The sequence below is a fragment of the Anomaloglossus baeobatrachus genome, chromosome 12 (genome assembly GCF_048569485.1).
Source record: "Anomaloglossus baeobatrachus isolate aAnoBae1 chromosome 12, aAnoBae1.hap1, whole genome shotgun sequence".
Taxonomy (NCBI): domain Eukaryota; kingdom Metazoa; phylum Chordata; class Amphibia; order Anura; family Aromobatidae; genus Anomaloglossus; species Anomaloglossus baeobatrachus.
This window is the reverse complement of record NC_134364.1, coordinates 21,403,481-21,431,468: the sequence shown is the minus strand read 5'-3', so window position 1 is coordinate 21,431,468 and position 27,988 is coordinate 21,403,481. Positions and strand designations below refer to the sequence as shown.

General features: G+C 48.7%; 1 protein-coding gene across 1 annotated transcript; it reads left to right on the top strand.

Annotated features, from left to right (window-relative positions):
- Window positions 1-82: 82 nt before the first annotated feature.
- Window positions 83-26,964, top strand: SLC25A29 (solute carrier family 25 member 29). The gene is made up of 4 exons (XM_075330904.1): window positions 83-432; window positions 17,308-17,351; window positions 24,519-24,602; window positions 25,229-26,964. Exons 1-4 carry the CDS (start codon window positions 399-401, stop codon window positions 25,970-25,972), a joined length of 906 nt encoding a protein of 301 aa, XP_075187019.1. The 5' UTR covers window positions 83-398; the 3' UTR covers window positions 25,973-26,964.
- Window positions 26,965-27,988: the final 1,024 nt, after the last annotated feature.

Sequence of the window (27,988 nt, the reverse complement as noted above, 5' to 3'; positions counted from 1 at the left end):
TCCTGCGCTGATTGGACAGGACGCAGCTCCTAAATAAGGATATTTGCACCTTGTTGGGCGGCGACTGCCATAGAAAGGACTGGGCGCGATTGGCGCAGAGCGGCTGTCGGGGGGAGGCGCAGTGATCGCCGGCTGCAGCATCAGTCACACTACAGGGTCATCAGAGCCGCAGACCACCTGAGCTTCCTGCTGCCGGCACCTGAGACTCCTCACTACCCCCCTGTGGGAGTCCTGCCCTTACCAACCCCCTGCATAGGACTCCTGCCCTCACTGCCACCCCCACAGGGGCAAAGCTTCCTCGTCCTTACCACCCAGTACCCCGGCAGAGGGCACAGGGCCGGCACTGTGGAGCGGCTGGCACCGGACACTTGCTAGCCTTTGCATCCATCCTGGGAGGAATGGCGCTGGATTTCCTGGCTGGATGCGCAGGAGGTGAGCGTTGCATCAGTCGTTGTGCTCTCTTCTTGCCCTCAGCCATCTGCTTTTCTAAGTACTGGTTTTTCCCCTATTCCTGGGGCACATGCCCTGTTGCCTCCTTCCCTCCATAGGTCTTACCCCCAGGTCAGGTGAGCGTTTTCCTAATCTCGCAGTGCCCCTCTGTATACATGCCTGGAGAGCTGGCCTCATTGTAGTATTTGCATTGGTAAGAAATGAATATAAAATGTAAAGGACGACCAATAATTATTGTGACTTGTTAATATCGGTCCAATCAGCTTGATGATTGCTGTGCTTATGGCTGACAATGGCTTTATACCCATTTCCTCCCATGGAATGCTGCCTGTCACTTTGTATCTTTTATAATGTAAATATTGATGAATATTTATAAAATGCGGAGGGAGTTATGGAAACCTCAGGGAGAATGCAGCAGATACAGCTCCATTAGGCTATGTTCACACCATTTTTTTTTTTGCATCAGGCACAATCCGGCTCAAAAACCTATGCAACGGATGTGGCGAAAAAAACGGATCCGTTGCATAAGTTTTTCCATGCGGCCCGTCCGTTTTTTGACGGATGCGGCTTGATACTGAGCATGCGCAGTTCAAAAAACCGCATCCGGCGTCCATAGGCTTGCATTGTAAATCGCGCCGGATCCGGTAGTTTTTCTCCGCAGACAAAAAAACACATGGAACGTTCCATCCGGCCGCCGCATCAGCTTAATATGCCGCATCTGGCAAAAAACGGACGCAATGCAAGGCCATGCGGCACAATCCGGAGCTAATGCAAGTCTGAGGAAAAACCGCATCCGGCGTCCATAGGCTTGCATTGTAAATCGCGCCGGATCCGGCAGTTTTTCTCCGCAGACAAAAAACACATGGAACGTTCCATCCGGCCGCCGCATCGGCTTAATATGCCGCATCTGGCAAAAACCGGACGCAACGCAAGGCCAGGCGGCACAATCCGGAGCTAATGCAAGTCTGAGGAAAAACCGCATCCGGCGGCAAAAATAAAATGCGTTTTTTCTGCAAAGCGCCGGATTGTGCCGCACAGCAAAAACCTGATGTGTGAACATACCCTTATGTGAACCTGCAGGGCCAATGCTTGTGATACTAATGCATAGGCTCCTGGTACTTCTATTGGAGCTGGTGTGACCCTCCAAAATCCAGCCTGGGGATAGAAATGGGAAGGGGTCCATGTAATATGTGAGATCTGTGCAGGGGCCCAGTAGAGAAGTGGGTCCTCCACCATAGAATAGCTTCTTACTATGTATTGGGTGGTATTTAGGGGTCTCTGCTAATGAAATGAATGGTAAGGGGCCCTTATACTCTTCTGTTTGCCCCTGAAGACCCTGCAGGGCCACATTGGAGAAGGGACCTGGCCAGGTCCTGCTGATTGTTCAGTGCTGAGGAATCTCAGCATAGGGTGGATACATGTCTCTGTAGATTTGGGAGAAGACTCTCAGGCGGAGGCCTCATGTAGTATAATGCATATATTCTGGGCAGCTGACAGTATAACTCGCCTCCTTCCCTATATAATCTGCTGCAATGTGGGTTTGTAAAATGCTTTATTACGTGTGAACAATGGGCACGTTTGCCGCCTGCGCCCGCTGCTTCCATTATACACAATGAGGCCAAGGATTTTTCCACCAGCAGCGAGGAGGTGACATCAGTGAAGAACACTCTCATCCCCAGGTCTGTGGGATTTCAGTTCCTCCTGAGATCGTCTGTGTCCTCATCTCCTGTGCATATCAATGGGCACCGAGCAGTGGGATCTGCATGACAATCTGCGCCTACAGGTGCCCATGGCTCTTATTACCCTGATCTGGGTCGTTGCATATCATTAGTACATCATACAATTTTGCTTGGGTGTAAGAGTTTTGCACGCTTTCATTCTGAGTTGTCTACCTCTGAGTCGTGCAGTATACGGCTGCCCCTTGTATAATGTGAGGTAGTGGTGGGGCGGAAGCTGTAGATGCCAACGCAGAGTACTGTGTAATTACAGATCTGTTAATGTTGTCGGCTTAGGTCGGAGAAGATTTGATTATATAACGTCTGCTCAACGCAGATTAGGCCGCATCCAGATGTCGTGGTTGTCTCATACACCGGAGTAACCAATGTTGTTTTATCTTCTCTTCTATCAGTGTTTTGGATCAGATCTTCATTAATTTACTGAGTGTCAGACTTCGTTTATTTTCTTGTATGCCAAAAAAAACCTGAGGGTTTCTCAAGCTTCTTTAAGTGGCATCCAAGTAAAGTCAAAGTACCCTGTCTACCATGAACCCTTAGGCTGTGTCCACGGTAGAATGTACCTGCGGATTTTTCTGCATGAAAATCCACGACTTTCGCGGCAAATCCGCACCTTATTTTTGCCGCGGATTTTGATGCAGATTTTTTTTTTTTTCCCCATTCTATACCCAAAATCCGCACCAAAATCCGCAACAATAATTGACATGCTGCAGATTTTTCCGGATCAAAATCCGCCGCGGCAAAATCCACAGCATGGACACAGCGTTTCCAAAATGCCATTGAAATGGCTTGGAAGTGCCGCTGCTGCAGATTTTCGGTAAATCCGCGGTAAATCCGCAGTGTGGGCACATAGCCTTAGACTTGCATTGGCAATTTTGATCAAAATCTGACACTAGAAGTTTTGATTTGAGGCCACTTTACACTCAACGACATCGCTAACAAGATGTCGTTGGGGTCACGGAATTCGTGACGCAGATCCGGCCTCGTTAGCGACGTCGTTGCGTGTGACACCTACGAGCGACCGCTAACTATCAAAAATACTCACCGTAACGTTGATCGTTGACACGTCGTTCTAATCTCAAATATAGTTGCAGCTGCAGGTACGATGTTTGTTGTTCCTGCAGCAGCACACATCGCTATGTGTGACACCGCAGGAACGAAGAACATCGTACCTGCGGCCACTGGCAATGAGGAAGGAAGGAGGTGGGCGGGATGTTACGGCCGCTCATGTCCGCCCCTCTGCTTCTATTGGGCGGTTGCTTAGTGACGCCGCACGAACCGCCCCCTTAGAAAGGAGGTGGTTCGCCCGCCACAGCGACGTCGCTAGGAAGGCAAGTATATGTGACGGGTGTTAGCGATGTTGTGCGCTACGGACAGCGATTTGCCCGTGACGCACAACCGACGGGAGCAGGTGCTTTCACCAGCGACATCGCTAGCGATGTCTCTGCGTGTAAAGCAGCCTATAGACAACTCAGCCAACAAAAATACACGGACATGTGAACAGTCCCATAAATCATTAGAAATTGTGGAATAACTCATGGGATAACTTAACTTTTTTTTATCCACTTTTATATAGCGTTATTAATTCAACAGCAGTTATGTGATCACTGTCCCCATTGGGGCTCACAATCTACATTCCCTATCAGTATGTGTTTGGTGTGTGGGAGGAAACCGGAGGAAATCCATGCAAACGCTGGGAGAACATACAAACTCCTTTCAGATGATGTCCTTGGTGGGAATTGAGCCCACAGTGCTGCAAGACTGCCGGGCTAGCCACTGGGGCGCTGCGCCGGGCTAGCCACTGGGGCGCTGCGCCGGGCTAGCCACTGGGGCGCTGCGCCGGGCTAGCCACTGGGGCGCTGCGCCGGGCTAGCCACTGGGGCGCTGCGCCGGGCTAGCCACTGGGGCGCTGCGCCGGGCTAGCCACTGGGGCGCTGCGCCGGGCTAGCCACTGGGGCCCTGCGCCGGGCTAGCCACTGGGGCCCTGCGCCGGGCTAGCCACTGGGGCCCTGCGCCGGGCTAGCCACTGGGGCCCTGCGCCGGGCTAGCCACTGGGGCCCTGCGCCGGGCTAGCCACTGGGGTGCTGCGCTGCCCATAAACCTTTACTGTATTTTGTGGAGAAGATACATGGTGGGCAGAGAACTGACCTTTACAATACCATTGACAGTTACAAGTGGGAATAATAATTTCCCAACCAGTAGAGGGTCTGACACGTAATTTGAGGACCCCTTTCCAGACTCTGTGTTGGCGCTCAGAAACCTTATATTGCACCTCTGCTTGGAAAGGCCTCAGTGAGACCAGTGTTTCTCGGAACGAGCATGATATCCCCCTTCTAAAGAGGGAAGGAGGGTGAATGCAGCCTGTCAGGTTGAGGAGGTCTCCTCGATTCTCCTAGCTTCTTCTAGCTGTCCCCGATCCTTTTACTTTCTATCAGTTCCAGTAGGAAATAGAATTTTGCCTCCGGTTTCAGGTGATTTTGGTGGAGACCTCAGACATCTGTGTTGTCTTCTGGATCCTCACTAGAGATCTGTGGTCTAATGAGAACTTAAAATCTGCCAGGAAGGAAAGTGGAGACTCCGGATAACTATGACCCTTGGTGCTTGATGGTCCCAGAGCTGCTGGAAATGGTCATAAATATGAATTCCTCTATTTGCGACACTTTTTCAGCAGCCCTGATTTGCCGTGATCCTTTTGGCTCCTTAGTTTAGTCTTGTGTGTAGTTTTGGGTCTGTTCTCCTCTGTAACTCGCCCTCCCTTCTCTAGAGACCTCCGCTCCGGACTGGAGACCTGGACAGGAGCTGCATCTACTCATTCATGTAGCGGCCAGACGAGAGGAGGTTGGGAACTTGCACAATTCGTGCTTAAGGCAATTTGTGTTCAAGACTTGAGTCATCTTTAAAGATTGAGGGAAAACAAAAACCGGTAATGTAGGTATGCAAATGGAGGATGAGGTACAATCTCCACCACAATGTCTTCATGGAGAGACGCGGCTGCTGGAAAGTGCAAATCCCCAGAAAGTGACATTAAAGACGTGTCATAAAGTTTCCCGATATCCTTCCTCTATATTGTATCCATTGTCCTTTTAGTTATACAAATTGACTTCCCGCCACTTCCACTAGATGCTTCAGGCTTGGATCAATTGCATTTTTCTTGAGTAAACTGTGGAATCCAAAAAATCTGGCACCAGCTCTGTATATCAGGAGGGGTCTGTTTGCTGTAGGTGGCGGGGAGGGTCTTCCTTTTAACTGACGGTGCACGCACTAATTTTTATCCGCTGTGTATGGCCATATAAGACCGATGTGTTCCGCCTCCGTGTCCGGATCCTCGGTAGCTCAAGGCGCGTCCGGACCCGGGGGTCGTGCAGCCACTCAAATGAAGGGGGTATTTACAGGGGATTATATATTTGTTGTTCGTGACACCACCCATGGTGTGTGGTAATATGGAGTATCACCGCTGCAGTTGGGAGTACCCGGGGGCGATGTAGTGGGCAGTTAGGTGTTTTAACCCCTCCACGGGTAAGGGATGCTCCGGGACTCGGTGATGGTGTTTGGGGCGTGCCATTGGGAGTGAAGGGGTCACTTGCGTACTCACTCAGTTCATAAAGCTGACACTGACGTCTGGATAAACCAAAGTTCTGGACACCGCTGAGGGGAGCTAGTTCGGGTCCCGTCCCCACTGGTGTTGCCTGGTGATCCGTGACCTTCCTCCTGGCATTAAGTTCACTTGTCAGTTGGTCCCGGTAGTATAGAACTAGTCGGGTCCCGCTCCCCAGTATGGCTAACTGTGGGAGCTTGCTCTCAGGGTTCACGCTTGGGATTTTCTGGACCATTTTAGTGGAAAGTCCTATCCCCCTCGTTGCGCTAGTACCCCGATTGTTGGAGTGGGTGGAGAGCAGATCTTGAAGGCTACGTTCTTGTCAGGTTGCCTGAAGCTACTCCCTGACCTAGGGTCCATGTACCTCGTCATGCCCTGGTCCCAGCTTGGTGATGGTTCAAGGCCGCCGACTGTCCTCCTTGACTGTTCCGTGCCCCTTGTCACGATCCCCTGCGACTGGGGGTCCAGCTCCTTCTAGGCCCAGACCACCGTCTGCTACCTAGTAGTTCCAAGGAGCCCGGCTCCTGACCACCTCTCCTTCACTTCACTGTCCCTTTCTCTGACTCCTGACCTCCCCTTACCAGCCCCCCAAGTGGGCGACCTTATTCCACTCAGGCCGTCCACTGGTGTCTGGTGGGTGTGGTGCAGAGTGGTCCTAGGATTTTATTAGCTGATGTAGGCAACACTATATAGTTGGGGACCCGTAACCAAGAAGGAGGTGGATATTGCACAGAAGGGCAGATTGCACAATACCCTGTGACACCCTGATAGGCCAGGGGCGTCACAGATGCTTCATTTGTAATAATGGTCTCCAACCTGTCAATCTCCTGCTGTTCCAAAACTACAACTCCCAGCATGCACCGACAGCCGGAATAATAATTTATCCGCCCTCTCAATAAGCTTCATCCACTCTAAGTAAATGGAAAGTAATTACGTCTTCCTAATCCCTACGTAGATTAGAGCTTGTCAGATGTTTGATAAATGGGCAAAACTGCAGTTCTTATAATAAACAAATGTGCCTCAAGGACTGAGATCCTTAATTCTAGTCTATGTTGCTTAGGTTTTCTAAGCAATGAGCACACGCTTGCAAACTCTTTACTATAAAGCTTGTAAGCGCTGCTCTCATTTTCCCTGGATGAGCAGCCCCTGGTCTGAACTTTTAATTAACTTTTAATCTTCAGAATAACATGGTAATAAATTGGGATGCAGAGGAGCAACGTGTTCCTGAAGAAGCGCACGCCCAGGCTCAGCCTGGCCCACGGGGGAACAGGTGAATCCTCCGGGGGCCCCTCCACCCTCTGTACATAAATATGACTTGGCACAACACGCTTGTTTCTCTATGTACTGACAGAGGTGGCATCTCCTCAATGGTCAGATTAGAGAGGAGCATGGAGGTAGTGTAATATTTGCATTTGGCAGAACAATGCAGTTACTGGTGGCACTCAAGCCCTCCAAGGAGATGATTGCAGTCACCCCTATGTACATAGAAACTCCTTACTATTGTTTCCATTAGGTGAATTGGCTACAATCAAATGATTGAGAGTAATAAACCATTTGTCTGTAAATGAGCAGTCATAAAAATGAGCATTAGCAACGTGGGCACATCGAAACACCAGATGAATGAGCAAAATGCCTTTTCATTGGAAGCCGTGACTTATAGGCAATCTTAAATTCTCACTATTGGCGGCATCATTTTAGATAAACGGGAGATGTGCTGCCGATAACATACTTTATTGGCATATTGTGCACCCATAGAATGTTTGTCAATCTACATATACAACTCAACGTGTGTCTTGAATTGAACTGATTGGTGGTCGTTTGGTGCCTTGGATCGTGGCCCTCGTGGAGCACACACGTACGAGAAGCCTTATTCTTTGGAGAAACTGTCTGTAATGAGAGTTGGGAAAGTAATGGCCATGGGGATTCTTACTGGAGGGAGTTCGGATATATCTACTGTAGGACCCTGATATATCTTTAACCATGAAACGCGTTGATTTTGCAGTTCCTGAAATTTTGATTATTTTCGTCCACACACTGTGTACCAGATTTTCTTGCATTGTTACAAGCACAATGTAGGTGATTTATAGCTCATCTAAAACCCTAGACTATCCATCAGATCAGTAAGATGTCGGGTGCACAACACAATGGTACAGACAATGTGGTGTTCAATACACTGGTGAATACAGACAGACTGCCCCTGTGCAAGAACAGAATATGGGCCCCAGGACGGACATAGACAGAAAAGGGGCCCTGAGCAAGAACATATGGGTCCTTTTGTGTGCCGCCCCCACACCAGCAGTCTGGCTGCTTGGATCCTGATCCGCAGTGGCTAGTGGGATCTCCGGACCCGGGGGTCGTGCGGACACTCAAATAAAAGGGGATGTGTATATATACGGGGATTGCTGTAAATACTTTGACGCCACCCATGGTGTGTGGCAAGATGTGGTACCACCGCTGCTGTTGGGTAGCACCCGGGGGCGATGGGATAGCAGCTGGATGTTAACCCCTCCGTGGGTAGGGATGGTTGCCCTGGGGCTAAGTGTCCAGAACACGGGGAGTTATGTGGGCCGAAGATGGCACGCCGGGCCGGACCGGGGAGTGTTGGTGTACTCACTGTGGAATAATTGCACACACGTCCATTGGTAAACCAAGGTGTTAGTGGCCGGCTGCCGCGTCCAGGTGTACTCGGGTCCCACACCCGGCTGGTGTACCGATGTCCCTTCCTCCAGCACTCTGTAATTTTCCTCACTTTTGAATGACTCCGTCTGGATCGGGGAAGTCCACTCCCGGTATATTTTGGTTGGGAGATGTGCTAGCGAAAGCTTACCCTTAGGGTATCTGTAAACACCCACTGAAATCCCATCTCCTGCGGTGGGCTGCCGTTCCGCTCTATCTGGGCTAAAACATTTGGCGCTAGGCTTGAAACCTGCTCCAGGCCTGGTGAATTAGAGAAGGGGCTTGCAACCATCTTCTAACTAGCGTCCCGGTACCCCGCCTGTGCACGGTTTCAGGACCGGATCTCCACTGTCGGTACCGGTGGGCTCCAACCCTGTCCCAGTCCACTCTGGATCTCCTGCGACCGTATTCCCATCGACTTTGGACACGGTCCACTGCTTGCCACCTAGCCAGTAGACCAGAGCCACTACCCTGTCTACTCTCCACTAGGCTCAGCTTTCCTCTGACAGTCTGCCACTTTGACTCCCCTCCACTTGACCTCCAACTAAAAAGTCGATTTTATACTCACTTGTTCCTGCCCCCAGATCTTCAAGACCCCTAGGTGGGCGCTCCCAATCCACCTGGTCCTGCCCACTGGTGTCCTTCCTACCCTGAGGGGGGTGGCTAGGATTTTGTGGCTGATGGGATCTTGTTTGGGAAGGTGTTATGTGGGGTGTTGTGTACTTCTGTGACCACCTGGCGACGCCAGGGCATCACATTTGCAGTCCAAGAATTCTACCTGCTTTGGAAGTAAAAAATGGGACCCCTGACCTCTAGGACCCCTTTGCGGCTGCACGAATTGCACCAATGGTATGTCCGCCCCTGGTTTAAATGTGAGCCATGTATCCTGGGGTCCCAGTCTGCTCAAATGTTATAAAAATGCAAACCCCCAGGACTGCAATGTTGCACTCGCACTGGTATCGTGAAGAACTATACTGCCTATAGCAGTGGTCTCAAACACACAGCCCGCTTGTACGTGGGGTCTATGGGGATGTGGCACGCCGTGGGGTTACTCTTTACTGAGCCGCGGTTCCGTTTCTGGGACGCTGCAGTGGCAGCAAGGCCCGGTTCCGTAACCCTGGTGGCGTCAAAGTAGAAATGATGGGGATGGTAGTTTCTGACGCCACCTGTGGTATGCGGCCAGTTAGGAGCTGCCGCTGTGAGTTGGGGACCCCCAAGGCAGATGGTGACGTAGCTTGGTTGGTATAGCCTCCACAGGTAGAGTTGAGCCCCAGGGCGGATGAGGGTAGTAGTCAGTGGGGGTGCAGGGCCGGAAGCGGTTCCACTGTGATGGGCTCCAGCTGATCCCGGGTAGTTCAGAGGTCAAGTCCGGTGCACCTTTCTTATGTACATTCCCTGGTCGTCTTCCTGCACTGACTTCTCTCCCACCTGTCCCGCACCTATGCACACAGTGCCCTGAGCCAGTGTCCGCGCACTGTCAGGTGGCTTAAAGCTCTATCCTGTGGCCCTATGTGGTCACTTTCCAGCGGATTTGTGTGTGGAGTTGGCTTTGGTACTAAATTTGTCCTCAGCCTCTGGTTTTACTAGCGGAACACGTTGGTTCTTCACTTCTAGTCTAGGGACCAGTCTCCGTTCTGCGGCCAAGTCCTTCCACTCCATTGTTGTATGTGGAATGAGGCCACGGGAGTATAGCGCACTTCCCGTGGTCCCTAGGACCCCTTCTGTCTTGTGCCTGGGTCGAGCTGCACCAGTTCCAGGCCACAGTTCTTCACTCCTCCACTGCTCCTCTCAACTCTTGCACTACAATCTTCCCAACTCGCTAGACTCCACCCCAGGCCCTGTCTGATTAGGGGCAGGGAGGAACCATCACCAGTGGTGGCTATACATAGCATTAATGGCACCAAGCCCTAACCTGACTCGGTGAAGAGCTACTAATTGAGGTGTTGTGTTTTGTGTGCATACCGGTGGATGACCTCCTCCGTACTCGGGATGGGATAGCACACCTCTGGCTGAGGTGCAGTACCTCTGTGGCGGCTGAAGCCTCAGGGGAGCCACAGAAGCTTCTTGCGGCCTGTAGACACCATGACTATTGCAGCCCGGTATACACTCAGTGCTCTACTGCAGGTGAATGATTTGAAGCACCACGCAAGGGTCTCTTCACTTCTTTACCAATGGCACCCATTGTCAAATTAGAGGCCAACAGCTGACGTGGGTGTATGTATGATGTCAGCAGCTAGCCTCAGATTGATCGGCCGGCATCAGCGCAGTGCCACAAATTATTCACCTGAAAGGCGGCAGCCCCTGCACTGGCCATGATTGTCACGGGGTCTATGTGCCTGCGGGCTGCAAGAAGCAGGTAAGGGGACACTGAGGGAAGAGAGGACAGGTTATATTATATTTACCTACATAATAGGGGAAATTACCACAGGATGGGGTATTCCTAAAAGAAGGGGACTAGCATAGGCACATTACTACAAGAAGTGGACTGGCATGAGCACAAGGATGGGGCACATTACTACAGGATGGGGACATTACTACAAGATGTTGGCCTAAATTTCTACCGTATATGGTGCTAATTGTAAATGTTACAAGAAGGGGATAAAGTGTGGGGAGGGATTCCAAATAAAGCATGTTTTTTTTTCCCCCATTAAAAAGCCTTTTGTGTATATAAAATGAAGTGTACATTTTTTACAGTAAAAAAAAGTTAAAAAAAAACAAAACAAAGGTGCATAGAAAAAAAAATGGAATCACTAAAAATGTCAGTCCTGCACAGAATTCGGCCCTGATACTCAGCGGCGTCTGAGCCCCCTGCCCTATAGTATAGAGGGCTGGTTAGTCCCCAGAAGTTTTGTCCAGGTCACTCGCATTCCTGCTATGTGGTTGGCAGATTTTTCTCTACTGAGGGGTTTAGATTTTATCCTGCATTTTTCCCTGGAGCCATTGTCCATTGACCTATAAGCCAGCCTGTTTTTTTTTCCAATGGAGGCTTCATGACTTGCAGAACCTGTTTGTTTACCCTCTGCCGGGTCCGGGGATAAATGTGGAGGAGATCCCTGGGACTTGCGTGTTGCTCACACCCCCAAAGAGACCAATCACCGTCTCCTGGCTTTATGTCAGATGACATATGGAATCCAGGCCACGTGCCTATTTATGCGTGGCTCCGGGAGTTTTTAAGGTCGCAGTGTAATGTCTGTGCGTGCCGGGACCTTCATGGAATTCTATATCTTGTAAGGGCAGAATAACACTTCATAAAGCGGCCAGATGAGGCTTCATGTAAAGAGAGACCGTGATGAGGGGTAGAAAGGAAAAACACCTAAATATTGTATATGGATTCATACATTGGGATATTTGTGGGGTGAAGTTCTGAGGGTCCTGAGTCGTAGAGTCCTTGGCTAGGACTAGAGACTAGGGTTGGTATTAGCTCAGCACTGATGATGTATACAGAGAGCGGACTGGCACAGAGCAGCCCGGTAGGGCAGGATATAGGGCCGGCTCTGCAGCTCCTTGCCTGTGTGTAGACTTTATAGGGGGTATTTGTGGCGCCCCAGGACCTGGTCGCCACAACAGCATTGCCCTCCCAAAGGGTTAATGCTGAGCCTGGAGGTAATGGGGAGGTCCATTGGCCAGCAAGTTAACATCCAACGCAGTTCTCCCTCCGGCCAGCAGGGGGAGCTCTGAACGTGGAATTCCAGGGAGCCTTCCTCAAGTCTGACCTGAGGGAGGAAGTAGCAGTCAGTCTGTAGAGAGAAGTGATAGTGAGCAGACGCAGAGTGTGCTGTCCTGTGGATCTGGGGCCTAGAGCTGGAGCAGCTTGGCCCAGGGAAGCAGGAGTAGCAGAGAGGCAGCGAAGAGACTCGGACATCGGAATCTGTGGCCACCAGGGCTTAAAATACTCCCTGGTAGCCGAATCCGAAGGGCAGGAGAGCTGCAAGCACCTGGCCCATAAACATCCCCGAAGGTACAGCTGCAGCATCAGGGCCCGGTGTGGACTCCAGCAGAGAAGCACCAGAGAGGGCCTGCGCAGCCTGCTACAGAGGGAAAGGGACGTACCATCGGTCCCAGCAGCAAAGAGGGCCATTGCTGGATTCAGAGAAGCAGGGTCCTATCATAACAAAGAAAAGCACAGGAGTAGGCCTCATACTCAGCTGGCCAGAAAGATCACCCCAAGTACTTCCAGGCCGACCGGATCCCCATCACCACCTGTAACTGTCTCCCAGGACTGGACTGTTCCCAAAGTAAAAGAGGAAAAGGTAAAGAGACTGTTGTTTGTGCCTGGTTCTTTCATTGCCTGTCGGCCCTGCACCGTGTTAGCCACACAACACCATAGACTTTCACGAGCACTAACAGTGTCCCCGGGGCTCCGCTCCACCTGTGGGGAGCAGTACCACCATTGCTGCTATATCATCACCCCGGAGGCCTCACACAGCAGCGGCGGCTTAATAGCCGCAGACCACAGGTGGCGTCACGAACACAAACTTTATTCATCAAGCCACATATTCTACTGACACCCACCAGGGCCACGGAGCCGGGCTCAGCCACCACTGACTACCACCGGACTAGTCCGGCCCGGCAGAGAATCAGCGGAGAGGTGGTTGAAATTTTCATACGGGTGAATGTGGGGGTTAGGACAGAGGTGGGTCTGGGGGCCTTGATAAGGGTCCTCATCTAATAATATGTAATATATTTATGGCTGGTCCTGTGGAGATGAGAATATCCATTCAGAACAATATTTCTTGAGTTTGGCTTGGTACGATGGTTTTGTTGGGGGGGGGGTTTGTAGCGTTTGACGTTTGGAAGCATCAGTGCTATAGCCCAAGAAAGGACCGTGATACATGGACCGGCCAGTGGCCTCCTGACCCAACCGAAACTGCCCCTATCCAAAGTCTTAGAGCAGATTCTTGAATTGAGTCCGTATGTGTGAATCTGGCCTCCAGTGGTGACAGAGGCCTGTGAGCCCGGGGGCCTGGTGCCTGCATTTGCACTGGCACCACCTCCACCCTTTCAGCTGTAACGGCATTGCGTATGCGGGCACGCCCTACTCCATCCTCCCGCTGTGTCTGAGCTCTGACATCTCAGCATGACGTCACTACAGCGCGCCCGCTGTGCCGAGATGTGCACATCTGCAGAACGCTCTCCACAGAGACCTATTACAACTCCTGCTGTGGGGTCCCGTGACTTCTATGTACGCCCGACAGCAGTCCCATAGAAACTGAACAGAGTGGGGATACAGATACTTTGGCAATGCTGCATTTCAGAAAACTCTTCTCAGGATCCGTAGTGGTTCCTGTAAATTGACCCCAATGATTCATTGTCGTCCCCCATCTTTTGATGCTGTGGTGGCGTCCCCGGTGTTGCGCTGCATTCTGCCTGTTGGCGTTAGCTGCTGTCTGTGACGCGCCGGGAGCTGGTGAATGATGGGGAATCTTGGGGGCTCGTCTGACCCAAGTCACATCACTACTTTTGTACGATTTTATTTTGGGAGGTATAGTGCTCTATATACAGAGTATATTCGATTTGTATTGACCCGGTCATGCTGGGGGTTGTAGTTTTGTTTGTCTAATAATTACAATGTTACAGATAACGGGAGACTAAAGCTGGTGTCACACATAACGACGACGACAACGACGACGCTGCTACGTCACCATTTTCTGTGACGTTGCAGCGACGTCCCGTCGCTGTCGCTGTGTGTGACATCCAGCAACGACCTGGCCCCTGCTGTGAGGTCACCGGTCGTTGCTGAATGTCCAGCTTCATTTTTTGGTCGTCACACTCCCGCTGTGACACACACATCGCTGTGTGTGACAGCGAGAGAGCGACGAAATGAAGCGATCAGGAGCCGGCACTGGCAGCTGCGGTAAGCTGTAACCAGCGTAAACATCGGGTAACCAAGGGAAGACCTTTCCCTGGTTACCCGATGTTTACGCTGGTTACCGGCCTCCGCTCTTGCTGCCAGTGCCGGCTCCTGCACTGTGACATGTGGCTGCAGTATGCATCGGGTAATTAACCCGATGTATACTGTAGCAAGGAGCCAGCGCTAAGCAGTGCGCGCGGCTCCTTGCTCACTGCACTGTGACATGTAGCTGCAGCACACATCGGGTTAATTAACCCGATGTGTACTGTACCTAGGAGAGCAAGGAGCCAGCGCTAAGCGCGGCTCCCTGCTCTCTGCACATGTAGCACAGCGACGTTATGATCGCTGCTTCTGCTGTGTTTGACAGCTAAGCAGCGATCATAACAGCGACTTACAAGGTCGCTGTTACGTCACCGAAAATGGTGACGTAACAGCGACGTCGTTGTCGCTGTCGCTTAGTGTGACACCAGCTTAAGTCATTTCTACGTCTGATGTTTACCAGATATTGTCACCCAATCCAGATCACAAATGGTTAATGTCACTGATACACCACGCAGTCTGGCAGTCACGACTTTTTTCCATTTACAAGGTATCACGGTGTAAAAATAGCATCTCCGATTCAGCCGGATCCATTTCCACTCTCGTGTTTTTCTCACCGCGTTTGATACTGAATTAAAATTTAATTAGCATTTAAAGGAGAAACTGGGATAAAGCGTAATTGGTGAGAAGATTCATTCCTCCCGCGATTCTCACTTCACACACCCCCCCCCCCCTAGACATTTGGGAGGATCATATAAAACCCATAGCAACTCGACCTAGATTGGATTGGATGCTCAGATGGTTGTGCCAACAGATCCCAAATCAGTATTGCCGTGATTGCTCATATCCATAGTGGTTGTGTTCTCAATGTCTGTAGGCCTCCAGCGGTGGAGTGAAGCTGCTCGACAAGGATGAAAAGACTCGAATGTGAGACTCAGTGGAACGTCTTTGCATTTTTGTCCCGTTCTCCAGATTACGAATTTCTTCACTAATGATAGTTTATCCTTGGCAAAGATGAGCATGTGACTGTTCTGATGTCTCTTGGGTAGAGGGTCCATGTTTGGTTCGCGAGGTTAATGATGGTTTGCAGTTTTGCTCTTAGATGGCCGTCCATTGGGCTTGGTGGTTACTTGACCCACCAGCCAACATCCTCCTGCTCTGTTTGTGTTCATGCTGTGTGACCTTCATCTGCCATAAAATTTACATTGGATTAGACTTTGATCTTTTATCTTTTCTGGCATCCTGTCCATTGTCCTTCGATGTGGAGTGAACATGATAAAATTTACTCATGCAATTGTGTAATGGTTATTGCACTTGTCCATAGGGACGTAAAAGGGCTTATCTGTCCCCCGAGATCTTTCCATGCCATAAAGGTACTGTCACACTTTAGCGATGCTCCAGCGATCCAACCAGCGATCTGACCTGGCAGGGATCTCTGGAGCATCGCTACATGGTCGCTGGTGAGCTGTCAAACAGGCAGATCTCCACAGCGATCAGCCACCAGCGACCCGTGTAACAACCCTGTGCTTGGTAACCATAGTACACATTGGGTTACTAAGCAAAGCGCTTTGCTTAGTAACCCGATGTGTACCTTGGCTACGTGGGCAGGGAGCCGGCGTCTAGAAGCTGCGAACGCTGGTAACCAAGGTAAATATCGGGTAACCAAGCAAAGCCTTTGCTTGGTTACCCGATGTGTATCTTGGTTACCAGCGTCCGCAGAAACCGGCTCCCTGCTCTCTGCAAATTCAGATCGTTGCTCTCTCGCTGTCACACACAGTGATGTGCGCTTCACAGCGGGACAGCAACGACCAAAAAATGGTCCAGGACATTCGGCAACAACTGGCGACCTCACAGCAGGGGCCAGGTCGTTGCTGGATGTCACAGTGACATCGCTAGCAAGATCGCGGTTGCGTCACAAAACCGTGACTCAGCAGCGATGTCTCTTAGTGAGATGTGTCCTTAAGAGTAGATGAAAACTGGTCAGACCATGGATGACCTCTTCTGCAAATCACAAGGTCAAAGACTTGAGGATTTTAATTAACACTCTCATGACCTTCTACCCCTAAACCTGGTTGGGCACATTGGTTAAGCCAACCAGATATTACATATGGCGGTATCCTGACCACCCCCCCCTCCAACAACACTTCTGCTCTTCTCTCCCCATTGAAAACGCATGCTTAGGAAGTTGGCATTAAATACAATCTACCTGGCCACATTAGGCAGTTTTAGGGGTGGTCTAGCTGCCTGAAGACCACCCCCCCCATAAATGTTGGTGGACATTGCTGACATCTATATGGGCTGTTGGAGCTATTGGAGGAATAAGAATGTAGAGGATGGATTTGTGGACTTTCCATGTCATCCATGAAGATGAGCAGTGCCAAATGTATTTCACGGCCACTTATCACTTTTTGCATCGGGTCAACAAGATTACTTCATAGAGTTGGAGAAGTTGGTTATTGTCACAACTTTGTGCCCTACAATTGTCATATCTAAAGGATCTGGGAAATGGAGTTTACAGTTTTGCATGTGAATTGATTCTCTACGTATTGGGAGCTTTATACTTACGGTAATTCGTTTTTGGTCAACCTTGGGCAGAAGAGTAAGATCTATGGTGTGAAACCTTGTATGACCACCAGCGACTGCTGGATAAACTCCGGTTGCCATCCGCACTGATATATTATCTGGACCAATAATTATCTTAAGGTTACATTTTTTTTTTTTTTTTTACTATGTGCATAACCTTTCAAAAAAAAAAAAACCTTTCCCAATGTGTTGCCTCCTGCCATCCCCCAATCACTGTAAACCTATCTTGTAACCCTATTCTATAGCCCTACAGCACCATATGTACTGGAAGATCTGATCATGTGACTAATTGCAGTAATGTCGGCACCGAGTGTTTAATGCTCATAGGAACATTATTACATATCAGGTTATTTATCTATATATATTTTTTTTTTGTTTAGGTGCTGCTGGTGTTTTAGTTGGACACCCATTTGACACAGTAAAGGTGGGTAACCCGTACAATTGTATATGTCTGCCAGCATGCATAGGTTTGGGTTACAGAAGGAAATATCATTTTATTTTAAGAGAAACTGTACTTTCCTTTCCCTTTTATACATGAGCTCATTTGTTGTGATGACTTTTTCCTTTACATTTTAACCCCTGCACAACTACCTGGATTTGAGCAATGCGAAGAATTCTTCTACGTAAAATGTGTCCAGTGCTATAGAATAGGAAGTTCTGTTCTAGCAATGTTTAGGTGATCTGTCAATCTGACGTAGTCTCTGTATAGGGTAGACTATATCTAGAAGGGGGCGGTTTGTGTTTTTTATGGCATCATGACTGATGGTTAATTTAAAGGGAGGGAAAAAAGCCTCAAAACCTCTTAACTGTATATACAGTGCCTTGCGAAAGTATTCGGCCCCCTTGAATTTTTCAGCCTTTTCCCACATTTCAGGCTTCAAACATAAAGATAAAAATGTTAATGTTCTGGTGAAGAATCAACAACAAGTGACACAATTGTGCAGTTGAACAAAATTTATTGCTTATTTTTAAACTTCTGTAAAAAATAAATAACTGAAAATTGGGGCGTGCAATATTATTCATCCCCTTTACTTTCAGTGCAGCAAACTAACTCCAGAAATTCATTATTGATCTCTGAATGATCCAATGTTGTCCTAAATGACTGATGATGATAAATATAATCCCCTGTGTGTGATCTAGTCTCCGTATAAATGCACCTGCTCTGTGATAGTCTCAGGGTTCTGATTAAAGCACAGAGAGAATCATGAAGACCAAGGGACACAACAGGCAGGTCCGTGATACTGTTGTGGAGACGTTTAAAGCCAGATTTGGTTACAAAAAGATTTCCACAACTTTAAACATCCCAAGAAGCACTGTGCAAGCGATCATATTGAAATGGAAGGAGTATCATACCACTGCAAATCTACCAAGACCCGGCCGTCCCTCAAAAATGTCATCTCCAACAAGGAGAAGACTTATCAGAGATGCAGCCAAGAGGCCCATGATCACTCTGGATGATCTGCAGAGATCTACAGCTGAGGTGGGAGAGTCTGTCCATAGGACAACAATCAGTCGTACACGGCACAAATCTGGCCTTTGAGAAATGGCTTTCTTCTTGCCACTCTTCCATAAAACGTGTTGTTTAAAGTTTGCCACAAGCCACCTGGAGACCCCAAACATGTGGAAGAAGGTGCCCTGCTCAGATGAAACCAAAATCTAACGTTTTAGGCACAATGCCAAACTATGTTTGGCATAAAAGCAACACAGCTAATCACCCTGAACACACCATCCCCACTGTCAAACATGGTGGTAGCAGCATCATGGCTTGGGCCTGCTTTTCTTCAGTAGGGACAGGGAAGATGGTAAAATTGATGGGAAGATGGATGGAGCCAAATACAGGACCATTCTTGAAGAAAACCTGTTGAAGTCTGCAAAAGACCTGAGACTGGGACGGAGATTTGTCTTCCAACAAGACAATGATCCCAAACAAAGCAAAATCTACAATGGAATGGTTCACAAACTTATCCATGTTGTTAGAATGGCCAAGTCACAGTCCAGACCTGAACCCAATCGAGAATCTGTGGAAAGAGCTGAAAACTGCTGCTCACAAACGCCTCCATCCAACCTCACTCAGCTCCAGCTGTTTGCAAAGGAAGAATGGGCGAGAATTTCAGTCTCTCGATGTGCAAAACTGATACACATCACCCAAGAGACTGCAGCTGTAATCGCAGCAAAAGGCGCTACAAAGTATTAACTTTCAGGGGATGAATAATATTGCACACCCCAATTTTCAGTTTATTTTTTTATAAAAGTTTAAAATAAGCAATACATTTTGTTCAACTTCACAATTGTGTCCACTTGTTGATTCTTCACCAGAACATTTATTTTTTTATTTTTTTATGTCTGAAGCCTGAAGTGTGGGAAAAGGAAGCAAAATTCAAAGGGGCCGAATACTTTCGCAAGGCACTGTAGGTCATTTGTAAGTGTAACTCCCCATTAAGTGCTGCCTATAATGGTGGCACTACGTGTTTTGTTGTTTTTTTTTTTTTTTTTCTTCTTGTTACATGCAATCGAGCAGCCTCATTTGATAGTGGTCTTGGGTCTCAAAACCTGGTTTGTCCCAGATGTGGGCTCAGACATGCAGCTTAGAAGAAGCCCCCCACTCGCTACCACCAGATAATTTTGCACTGGACATGACTGCTCAGCTTAGTATCCAAAAGTGGAGCTGGGCAAACCCACAGATGTTCGGGTTAGCCGGGTCAAAAAAAAAATCTAGTTTGGGACCGGATTTTAGCCTGAACGCCATACCCCCATATAAGGCTATCCCCGAGCATGTGCTGTAAAATGGTGTTAGTAAGGGATAGGGTGCTGTAAAGCTGGAGAATTATACTTTCCAAGTATCCCCACAGTTGTCACTACTTCTGGATTAACTCTCATGCACATTCACTGCTGCCCCCACCCACCATCTGACAGCATCAGTGACTGGTTGCAATCAGACTGCTTGCATCTGTGATTGGTTGTTGAGTGGAAAAGTCAATGGATATTCTCAGGCTGAAGCCCATGGTTATTTGGCCCTCCTCAGCCAAAAAATGTCAGCCTGCAGCTTCCCCAGAATTGTCGCATACATTAGATGCGACGATTCCAGCACTTTACCAGGCTCATTCTCTCTTGCCCTGGAGCGGTGGCAGTCTGGATAATATAAGTGCTTAATGACAGGTGTAATTTTGTAAAAAAAAAAAAAAAAAAAAAAAAAAATCACAGCGGTCATCAAACACTAGGTAGTAATGAGAACTCATAGACCCCACTCATTACAAACCCTGTAAGTGAAAATTAAACACAAAACAAACATTTTTTATTTATTTTTAAAAACAAAAACCACACCCTTTAATTTTCTTTACCCCTCCCAAAACACCCTGCAGGTCCAACGTAATCCACTTGAGGTCCCATGACAATTGCGGCTCAGCTGCATCGGAGTTCACATTGTAAAATGGTACCACTCACTGTGGGGTCAGTGACACACTGACTGAGCCACAGCTGTGAGCGGTGACATCACGGAGTTAACCTAAGGTCAAAGCTGGAGGTTCCTACAGTGCTCAAACTGTGACCACAGGTGAACTGACCTGAGGTCAACTCAGTGACCTTACCTTAGGTGATTGAACTCCCATGCTGGATTACCGCATAAGGCAATGTGTGTGCACACTGAGTATTTGGGTGCAGACATTTCTGTGCACGGACGCTGTGTCTGTTATGGACCCCGAACTTTACAGTTTGGGTTCACCCATCACTATCCAAAAGCAGTAAAAGTAATATTTAAGAGGGCATTCTTGGTTACAAGAAAAATGTTTCAGATTGTAGAGAAAGCTGCCTATGTTCTGTAGCCTCCTATGTAGCTGACTACATAGCTGGCAATGTATCCTTAACTCCAACCAGTAGAGGTGCAAAAAAGCTTGGCGAACTGAAGCCCGGCGAACCTCCTCCTACCTGCTGGCGTCTGATCTGAGCAGTCGTCCCGGTTCTGTCATCGCTGTGATTTTACTAATCTGGAGAGGAGCCAAGGATTGCGGCAGATAGGAGGCTTGGGGGGAAAAAAAATAATTCCATAGATAAGACAGTTTTAGTGATTAGTGTGGTTGGACCAGGGGGGTCGGTAATGGGATCTCTTTGGTTTTGCCGCTGCTGAGTTAAGTTTTGGATGGCTCCCACAATCCAGGGGACGGATTCAGGTAACTGGTATTTTATGGAGTTTCTATTTCAGCAATTGTCACGTGCGGTTCTGAACAAGTTTCTGTATTATGTGATGTTTCCTTGTTGCCTTAATGTCCTCTGCTCTCGTAGCCAGGGGAAGCCTTAATAGTGTCATTTGTTGTAGATGAGCCCGCTTGGCGGAGCGTTCCCCACCAGTAAGTATTTCCCAGGTGAATTCTCGTTTCTCTCAAACCGATTCTTTATGGAACAATGAGGGGGGTGGGGTGGGGTGGGGGGGGGGTGTACGATGGAGGAATCAAAAATGGTGCAAATGAAAGTGAGCACTTGTTATAGCAGCCAGATTGCTGCTTTGATTCGCAAATTGACCTCTGAAAAACAATCAGAGCTGCTGTCTGACCGCTCCGACTTTCCTTTGTGCCGGTTCTGATCCATCTCCCCAGTATTATTTGTAATAAATAAGACCTCTTAACTTTTCCCATGACTTTTTACTGTCCGGCCTGGATTCTCATCCTCCGCTGACGTTTTATTGCAGCTTTCCGTTATCTCTGTGGTCCTCGTCGCCCGCTTTCCTGCATGCGTGCCCTGCCACAGCCATGTTTACTTTGCTTTTCCTCTTTGAGAATGTTCAGTGTCCGTTCCTTGTCATTCCTGTCCCTCACTTCATATTGCTCAAAAAAACCATAATTGTATCATCTGATCGACTTCCAAAACTACAACCACCCGTTGATTCCCATGAAGATAAGCGGTGCCACGCTAGACTTTCTGATGCTGATCCATATGTCTTCCAATGAAAAAGATGTTCTAATTGCTGCCTCTCTCCTACAGAAACTGATATTTTAATCAAATATGTAAACTGGGCTGTTCTTTCCCACCGGGGGTGCGGCCTGGCTGCTCTGCGCTTTCCCCCTCCCCACAGGGGTGCGGCCTGGCTGCTCTCCGCCCCCGCCCCCGCCCCCTCCAGGGGTGCAGCCTGGCGGCTCTGCGCTTTCCCCCTCCCCACAGGGGTGCGGCCTGGCTGCTCTCCGCCCCTTCCAGGGGTGCAGCCTGGCGGCTCTGCGCTTTCCCCCTCCCCACAGGGGTGCGGCCTGGCTGCTCTCCGTCCCCCCCTCCAGGGGTGCGGCCTGGTGGCTCTGCACTTCCCCCTCCCACCTCCCAGGGGTGCAGCCTGGCGGCTCTGCGCTTTCCCCCTCCCCACAGGGGTGTGGCCTGGCTGCTCTCCGCCCCCCCCCCCCCTCCAGGGGTGCGGCCTGGTGGCTCTGCGCTTCCCCCTCCCAGGGGTGCAGTCTGGCGGCTCTGCGCTTTCCTTCTCCCCACAGGGGTGCGGCCTGGCGGCTCTGCGCTTCCCCATTCCCCCCCTCCCGGGGTGCGGCCTGACGGCTCTGCGCTTTCTCTCTCCCCACAGGGGTGCGGCCTGGCGGCGCTGCACTTCCCCACCTGCCCCCCCCCCCCTCCCAGGGGTGCGGCCTGGCGGCTCTGTGCTCCCGCGGGGGTGCGGCTTCCATCCCTGGTGAAGGGTTCCTATATTGAGCTTTGTCTGCACCGCAAGCTCAGGGCAGTGCTGTCAATCACCAGTGAGGAATTTGGGGCTATGCAAAATCAGTGGGTGGAATTATCCACTGAGCCTCTTGGCCACGCCCAGAGTGCACTGGCACTCTAATTAGCATATTTGATTTAAACTTCAGTTTCTGCAGAACAAATACCGCAATTTAGGTCACTAAAGGTGGTTTATTATAGGGCTGTCACCTACAAGATGCTGTACTTAGGTTTAGATTTTAGTTTGGGCTCTTTAAGATGGGGGATGATATTTACTCACGGAGCTAAATGTAACACTGCGTGTCCTTGGCGCTCTACCCTTGCATTCTGTTATGTTGTTTGTGCATTGTCGGGCTGCAGAACGTTCTGCTGATATCCGGGCTCCATACAGGTCAGACCTGCTCCTATAGATGCCGCTCTCCATACATTTAGACTATAGACCAGCGCATCATTTCATAGCAGAGTTAATACACTGCTCCTGGGGCTATAAAGATGTAAGGCTTTCCTGCAAATTGAACGCTTCCCGTAGAAGTGAACGGAGTTGTTGCATGACTGTCACGGTTCTGTATGGAATTAAGCCATTATATGGGGAAATTACAGACTGTAAAGTGCGCAGCAGTAGGTTACAAAAGTGTTCCCTTTTTTTTTTTTAACCTTTGCTTAATTTGGTCTCCCATTTCTCAAAACAGATTTCAATACATGATTTTGACATTCAATTTGAGCCCTACACAGGCTGCAACTTGCATCACAGCCACTAGGTGGCCACCTAGAGACACATAACATAACCTACTCCCGACAGAGTATCATGGCTTCTTCTGCAGCTCCACTTGGGATATGTTGGGCTAAGTGGAAGGACACCTGTACACCTGCCCAACGGATGGCACCGGACCTCTACAGGGTCCGATTTGTAATATTTTTCAAGCATGGGCAAGAGACTTGTAATTTGAAGCTACAGGACTGAAAAAAATGCGTTCACACGGCTACACGTAGGGGCACCGTACACCGACAGTAACGCGTCGTATCACAAGCTTGTAATGACTCAGATTTCCTCAGGCTGATTATCAGCTGCATTCACTCCTCCGGAGGAGGCCGAGGAAACCTCCAGAAGTGAGGCTGAATCATCAGCTGCTCAGTCAGCAACATCAAATTCAATGGAAAACCAAATAAGATGACACCGGGGGTGACTTATGAAGCCTGGGTGACCCAGTGACCAAAATAATGGTTTTATAGCTGCTACAAACAGCACAACTTGGTGTCCATACGATGAGTATCACTGCCCCCTCTGTCTGATGGGACCCTCGGTCGTGGATGCCGAGCTTTGCTCTTTAGCTGTGGCTCACTAACGATGGAGAGGAAACCTCCACAACATCAAGTATTTATGAATTTCCGCCATTCGATGCTTCTCCCGTGTGAGTTTCCAGACGTGTTATGTCTCCGGACGTGATGATTGAGATCTGAGGTAGCGCTGGCTTTGGTTTTGTGTAACCTCTCGTTACGTAACGTGGCAGTGTTTGGGATCCTTGTGTTTTCCGTCCTGTGCGACAAAACACAGACATCAGAGACATCATGCAATCCAAACAAAGGTGGGGAGTCCTCACCAGGACCCTGATACAAAGTAGTCCCGGAAAAGTTCAGTCCCTGGAGACTGTAGTGTTCATTTTTTGGCTGCCTTCCTAGAGACTGACGTGTTCTGCTGTTCCCCCTTTTCTTCGTTCTCTTCATTCTTGCTGTAGTAAATCCTGTCTCTTGCTCCTCTTATGCTCCATCTCATACCTGGGCCGAGTTTTCATTGTCCAATTATAAAAGGTGTAAATGTTGAATTACTGTGACCCTTTATGAAAACCTCTTGCTCTTTCATTGTGCCTTGTGCTATAAGGACGCCTTTCCTGACCACTGATGTCCTTTCTTGTAGGTGCGGCTGCAGGTTCAGAGCGTGTCCAAACCCCTTTATCGAGGGACTATCCATTGCTTCCAATCCATTATCAAGCAGGAATCGGTAAGTGTTTCGTCTCGATGCTGACCTACTGCTTGTGTGTTCTTAGATGTAAGGATGCTTTACATGCTGTAACATCGCTAGCGATCTCGTTAGCGATGTAACACGCCAGATTGCACATATGATTTGCCGAGATCGCACATGTGACCGGTGCTACAAAAAAAAATTGACCTATGTGCGATCTGGCCTGTCACATCGCTAACGAGATTGCTAGCGATGTCGCAGCATGTAAAGCACCCTATAGCCTTCATATATAGTATTTGGCCATTTGCACCCCCTATAGAACTAACAGTCAAATGTGACTTATGCCCTAACCTGGGATGCAACCAAAGACCTTAAATCTCCCGGATGAGCACTTCTTGCTCTTAGTCTTCACAATCGGTGGAATTCTCAGCACCCAGACCACCACCAATACCCTATATATTTCGTGTGCGTGTGCGGGTTTTTTTTTTTTTTTCATAAGGCCTTCAAAAAGCTAAAATGTAAAAATGGTTGCATTTAATTCTCCACCCATGCTCCTATACTGAGCTTTTTGGAGGAGGGACCACTGTGGTCACCGGTAGATATTGACCTGGGAAATATAAGTTGTCACTTGGGTCCATGACTTGATACTTTGTCCTTTCTTGTAGGCATGGGGTCTGTACAAAGGCGTTGGATCACCAATGATGGGGTTGACCTTCATCAACGCACTCGTCTTTGGAGTTCAGGGAAACACCCTGAGATACCTCGGCTCTGACACTCCAATGAACCAGTTTCTTGCCGGATCAGCCGCCGGCGCCATCCAATGTGTGATCTGTTGCCCGATGGAGCTGTCGAAGACCAGGATGCAGCTCCAAGGAACCGGTGAATACAAATCTAAATCCAAAACCTACAAAAATTCCTTAGACTGTTTGGTAAAGATTCACCGAAAGGAAGGACTGAGGGGCATCAACAGGGGCATGGTCACCACCTTCCTCAGGGAGACTCCAAGCTTTGGTTTTTACTTCTTGACCTATGACTATCTCACCAGGTATTTGGGATGTGAGATCAATGACAGTTTAATCATCCCCAAGCTGCTGTTTGCTGGGGGGATGTCAGGGATCGTATCCTGGCTATCCACTTACCCAATTGATGTGATCAAATCACGGCTCCAAGCCGACGGCATCGGAGGAGTCAACAACTACAACGGCATTGTGGACTGCGTCAGGAAGAGCTACCAAGTGGAAGGCTGGAGAGTGTTTACCAGGGGGCTGACGTCCACCTTGCTCAGAGCCTTTCCCGTCAATGCCGCCACGTTCGCCACCGTCACCTTGTTCCTTATGTACATGAGGTCGGAAAACGCCATAAAGGAATGTGACACCGGCCCGGCAATCCAGCAGCCATCCAGCATGTAGAAATCTATTAGAGTATCTGAACAATGTAAAGCTATTTTTCTATGACTTGTATGTACATAACGGATGTGTATAATTTGTTGTAAAGGCATTTTAGGCAGGCGTTCATCTCGATCGTATTATACAATGTGGCCTTATTGGGATATGTTGCCCCCTTTGGCCGTAGAAGATGTGGGGGGGTTATTCTTCTGGAGGTTCTCGAATGATAAAGTAATCGATGGAGGCAATTATCCACCCGCACATCCAAATGATCAGTCCTAAACCGTTACCAGATGTATTCTAGATTAGAGTATGAAGTATTTTATCATTTATGGCCGGGGAGAACTTGTCTCATGTTGGTTCCCTCCCCCACATCGATCTTAGGGGTGGCTTCTGGTTCTAGCAGGTGGTGATGCTAAAAAGTGGAGATTTTCAGGTGCCTGTTGGAAAGAAGCAGTCTAAGATTTACCCTTGGCAGAATAGATATTGAAGAACACAAACTGTAACCTTACGATGCAGCAGCGCCTCCTATCCTGCAGGAGACAAGGCTGCAAATCTTAATAAGCGGTAATGCAATGATGGGATTCCTGGTTGCAATTTTTTATTTTTATTTTTTTAATTTTTTTTCCCATTCCTCTTCATTACCTTTTTCAAGGTTCAGCTTCAAATCTGGCTGCTTCTGTTACATGGAGTAATGGATGGACTATAGGTCAGGCTTTTATGTTCCGTGGCGTCATTGAACTATGGCTTTAAGAAACGGTAAAAAAAAAAATCGGGCTTTTAATGTCAATATTTATTTTTTTATATTGAATATTTTATTTCAATTGGTTAAAGCTGCAACTTATTTACTGTACAATGTAAGGCATTTGCACCAACATTTTTATCTTCCCTTTTTTTAAATGTGTTTCTTAAATGCTAGAGATGCTGACAATAAGTCTCCAGTAGGGTGCGATGATGGCGGGCGATGGGTCACTACCGTATGGAGCGGAATGGAATAAATAAAAATTCTTATAGCAGCTGCTGGTCTGTGTTGTGTGGTCAATAAGGGAACGCTCAGCGCCATGGTCTGTTATTGAACAGTGTACAAGGCGGAGTACTCCGGCGCCATCTACAGTGCAAACTGCAGTACTGCAACAAGCCGTAAAGATCAAGTAGGCTCGAATCAAAGTACAATATGGTTTACAGGGAGGGATAAAACATCTGTACAAAATATGGATCTTGTAATGACCTGGGCCCTGAACGTATTGGGGCAGCGGGATCGAGACGCACACAAGCACTTTGTCACTTAAACAGTCCAGGTGATTTATTCATTCTCATGAACCGCACCAGTTCACATAACACAAAGTAGCTTTTCCTTGGCTTTTTACTAAGAACAGATAAGTGTAAAGTCTCTTTACTTCTGTGGATATGTCCACACAGTTCATAGACACATTTTATGACCCCAGTCTGTTTCTACCGCGGATCCGTCCGCACACACTCTGGCTATGACTCCGCCGGAGTATGTCACTGAAGGTTTCCACACAACCTTCACAAACTAACCTCTGTTAGTCACATAAGCCCCTTTCTTAGGGTTTACCTGCTGTAAGTCTGGCTCCCTCGAGTCCAGGGAGATTCTCACGGGGCTCACCGGCCAGGTCCTAGGAACTGCTCCGTTCAGTGGCACCTGCTGATGGTCCAGAGCCTCAGGAGACTCTGCAGCTTCCTTTATTTCTCACAGCCCTTGCTGGCTTGGCAACCCAAAATGCTCTCTCCTGACAAACACATTGTTTTAACCTCATGGAGCCACACCCACAGGTGGTAAGGTGTGTAATCGGACCCATACACCCTTCCCAGCACCTAAACATGACTCTGAATGCATTGCAATATTTTGTGGAACTAAAAGTCCCATAGTAATTTCAGTTCAATGTCACAGGGGACCTTCTCCACCGAGACACACAGCGACCGCCGGTGTTGTGGACGGTCACGATCTCTCAATATACAGTGTGTATATTTATAGTTTCCAAAAATATACAGATGTAATGTGCATAAACCCAAACTAAT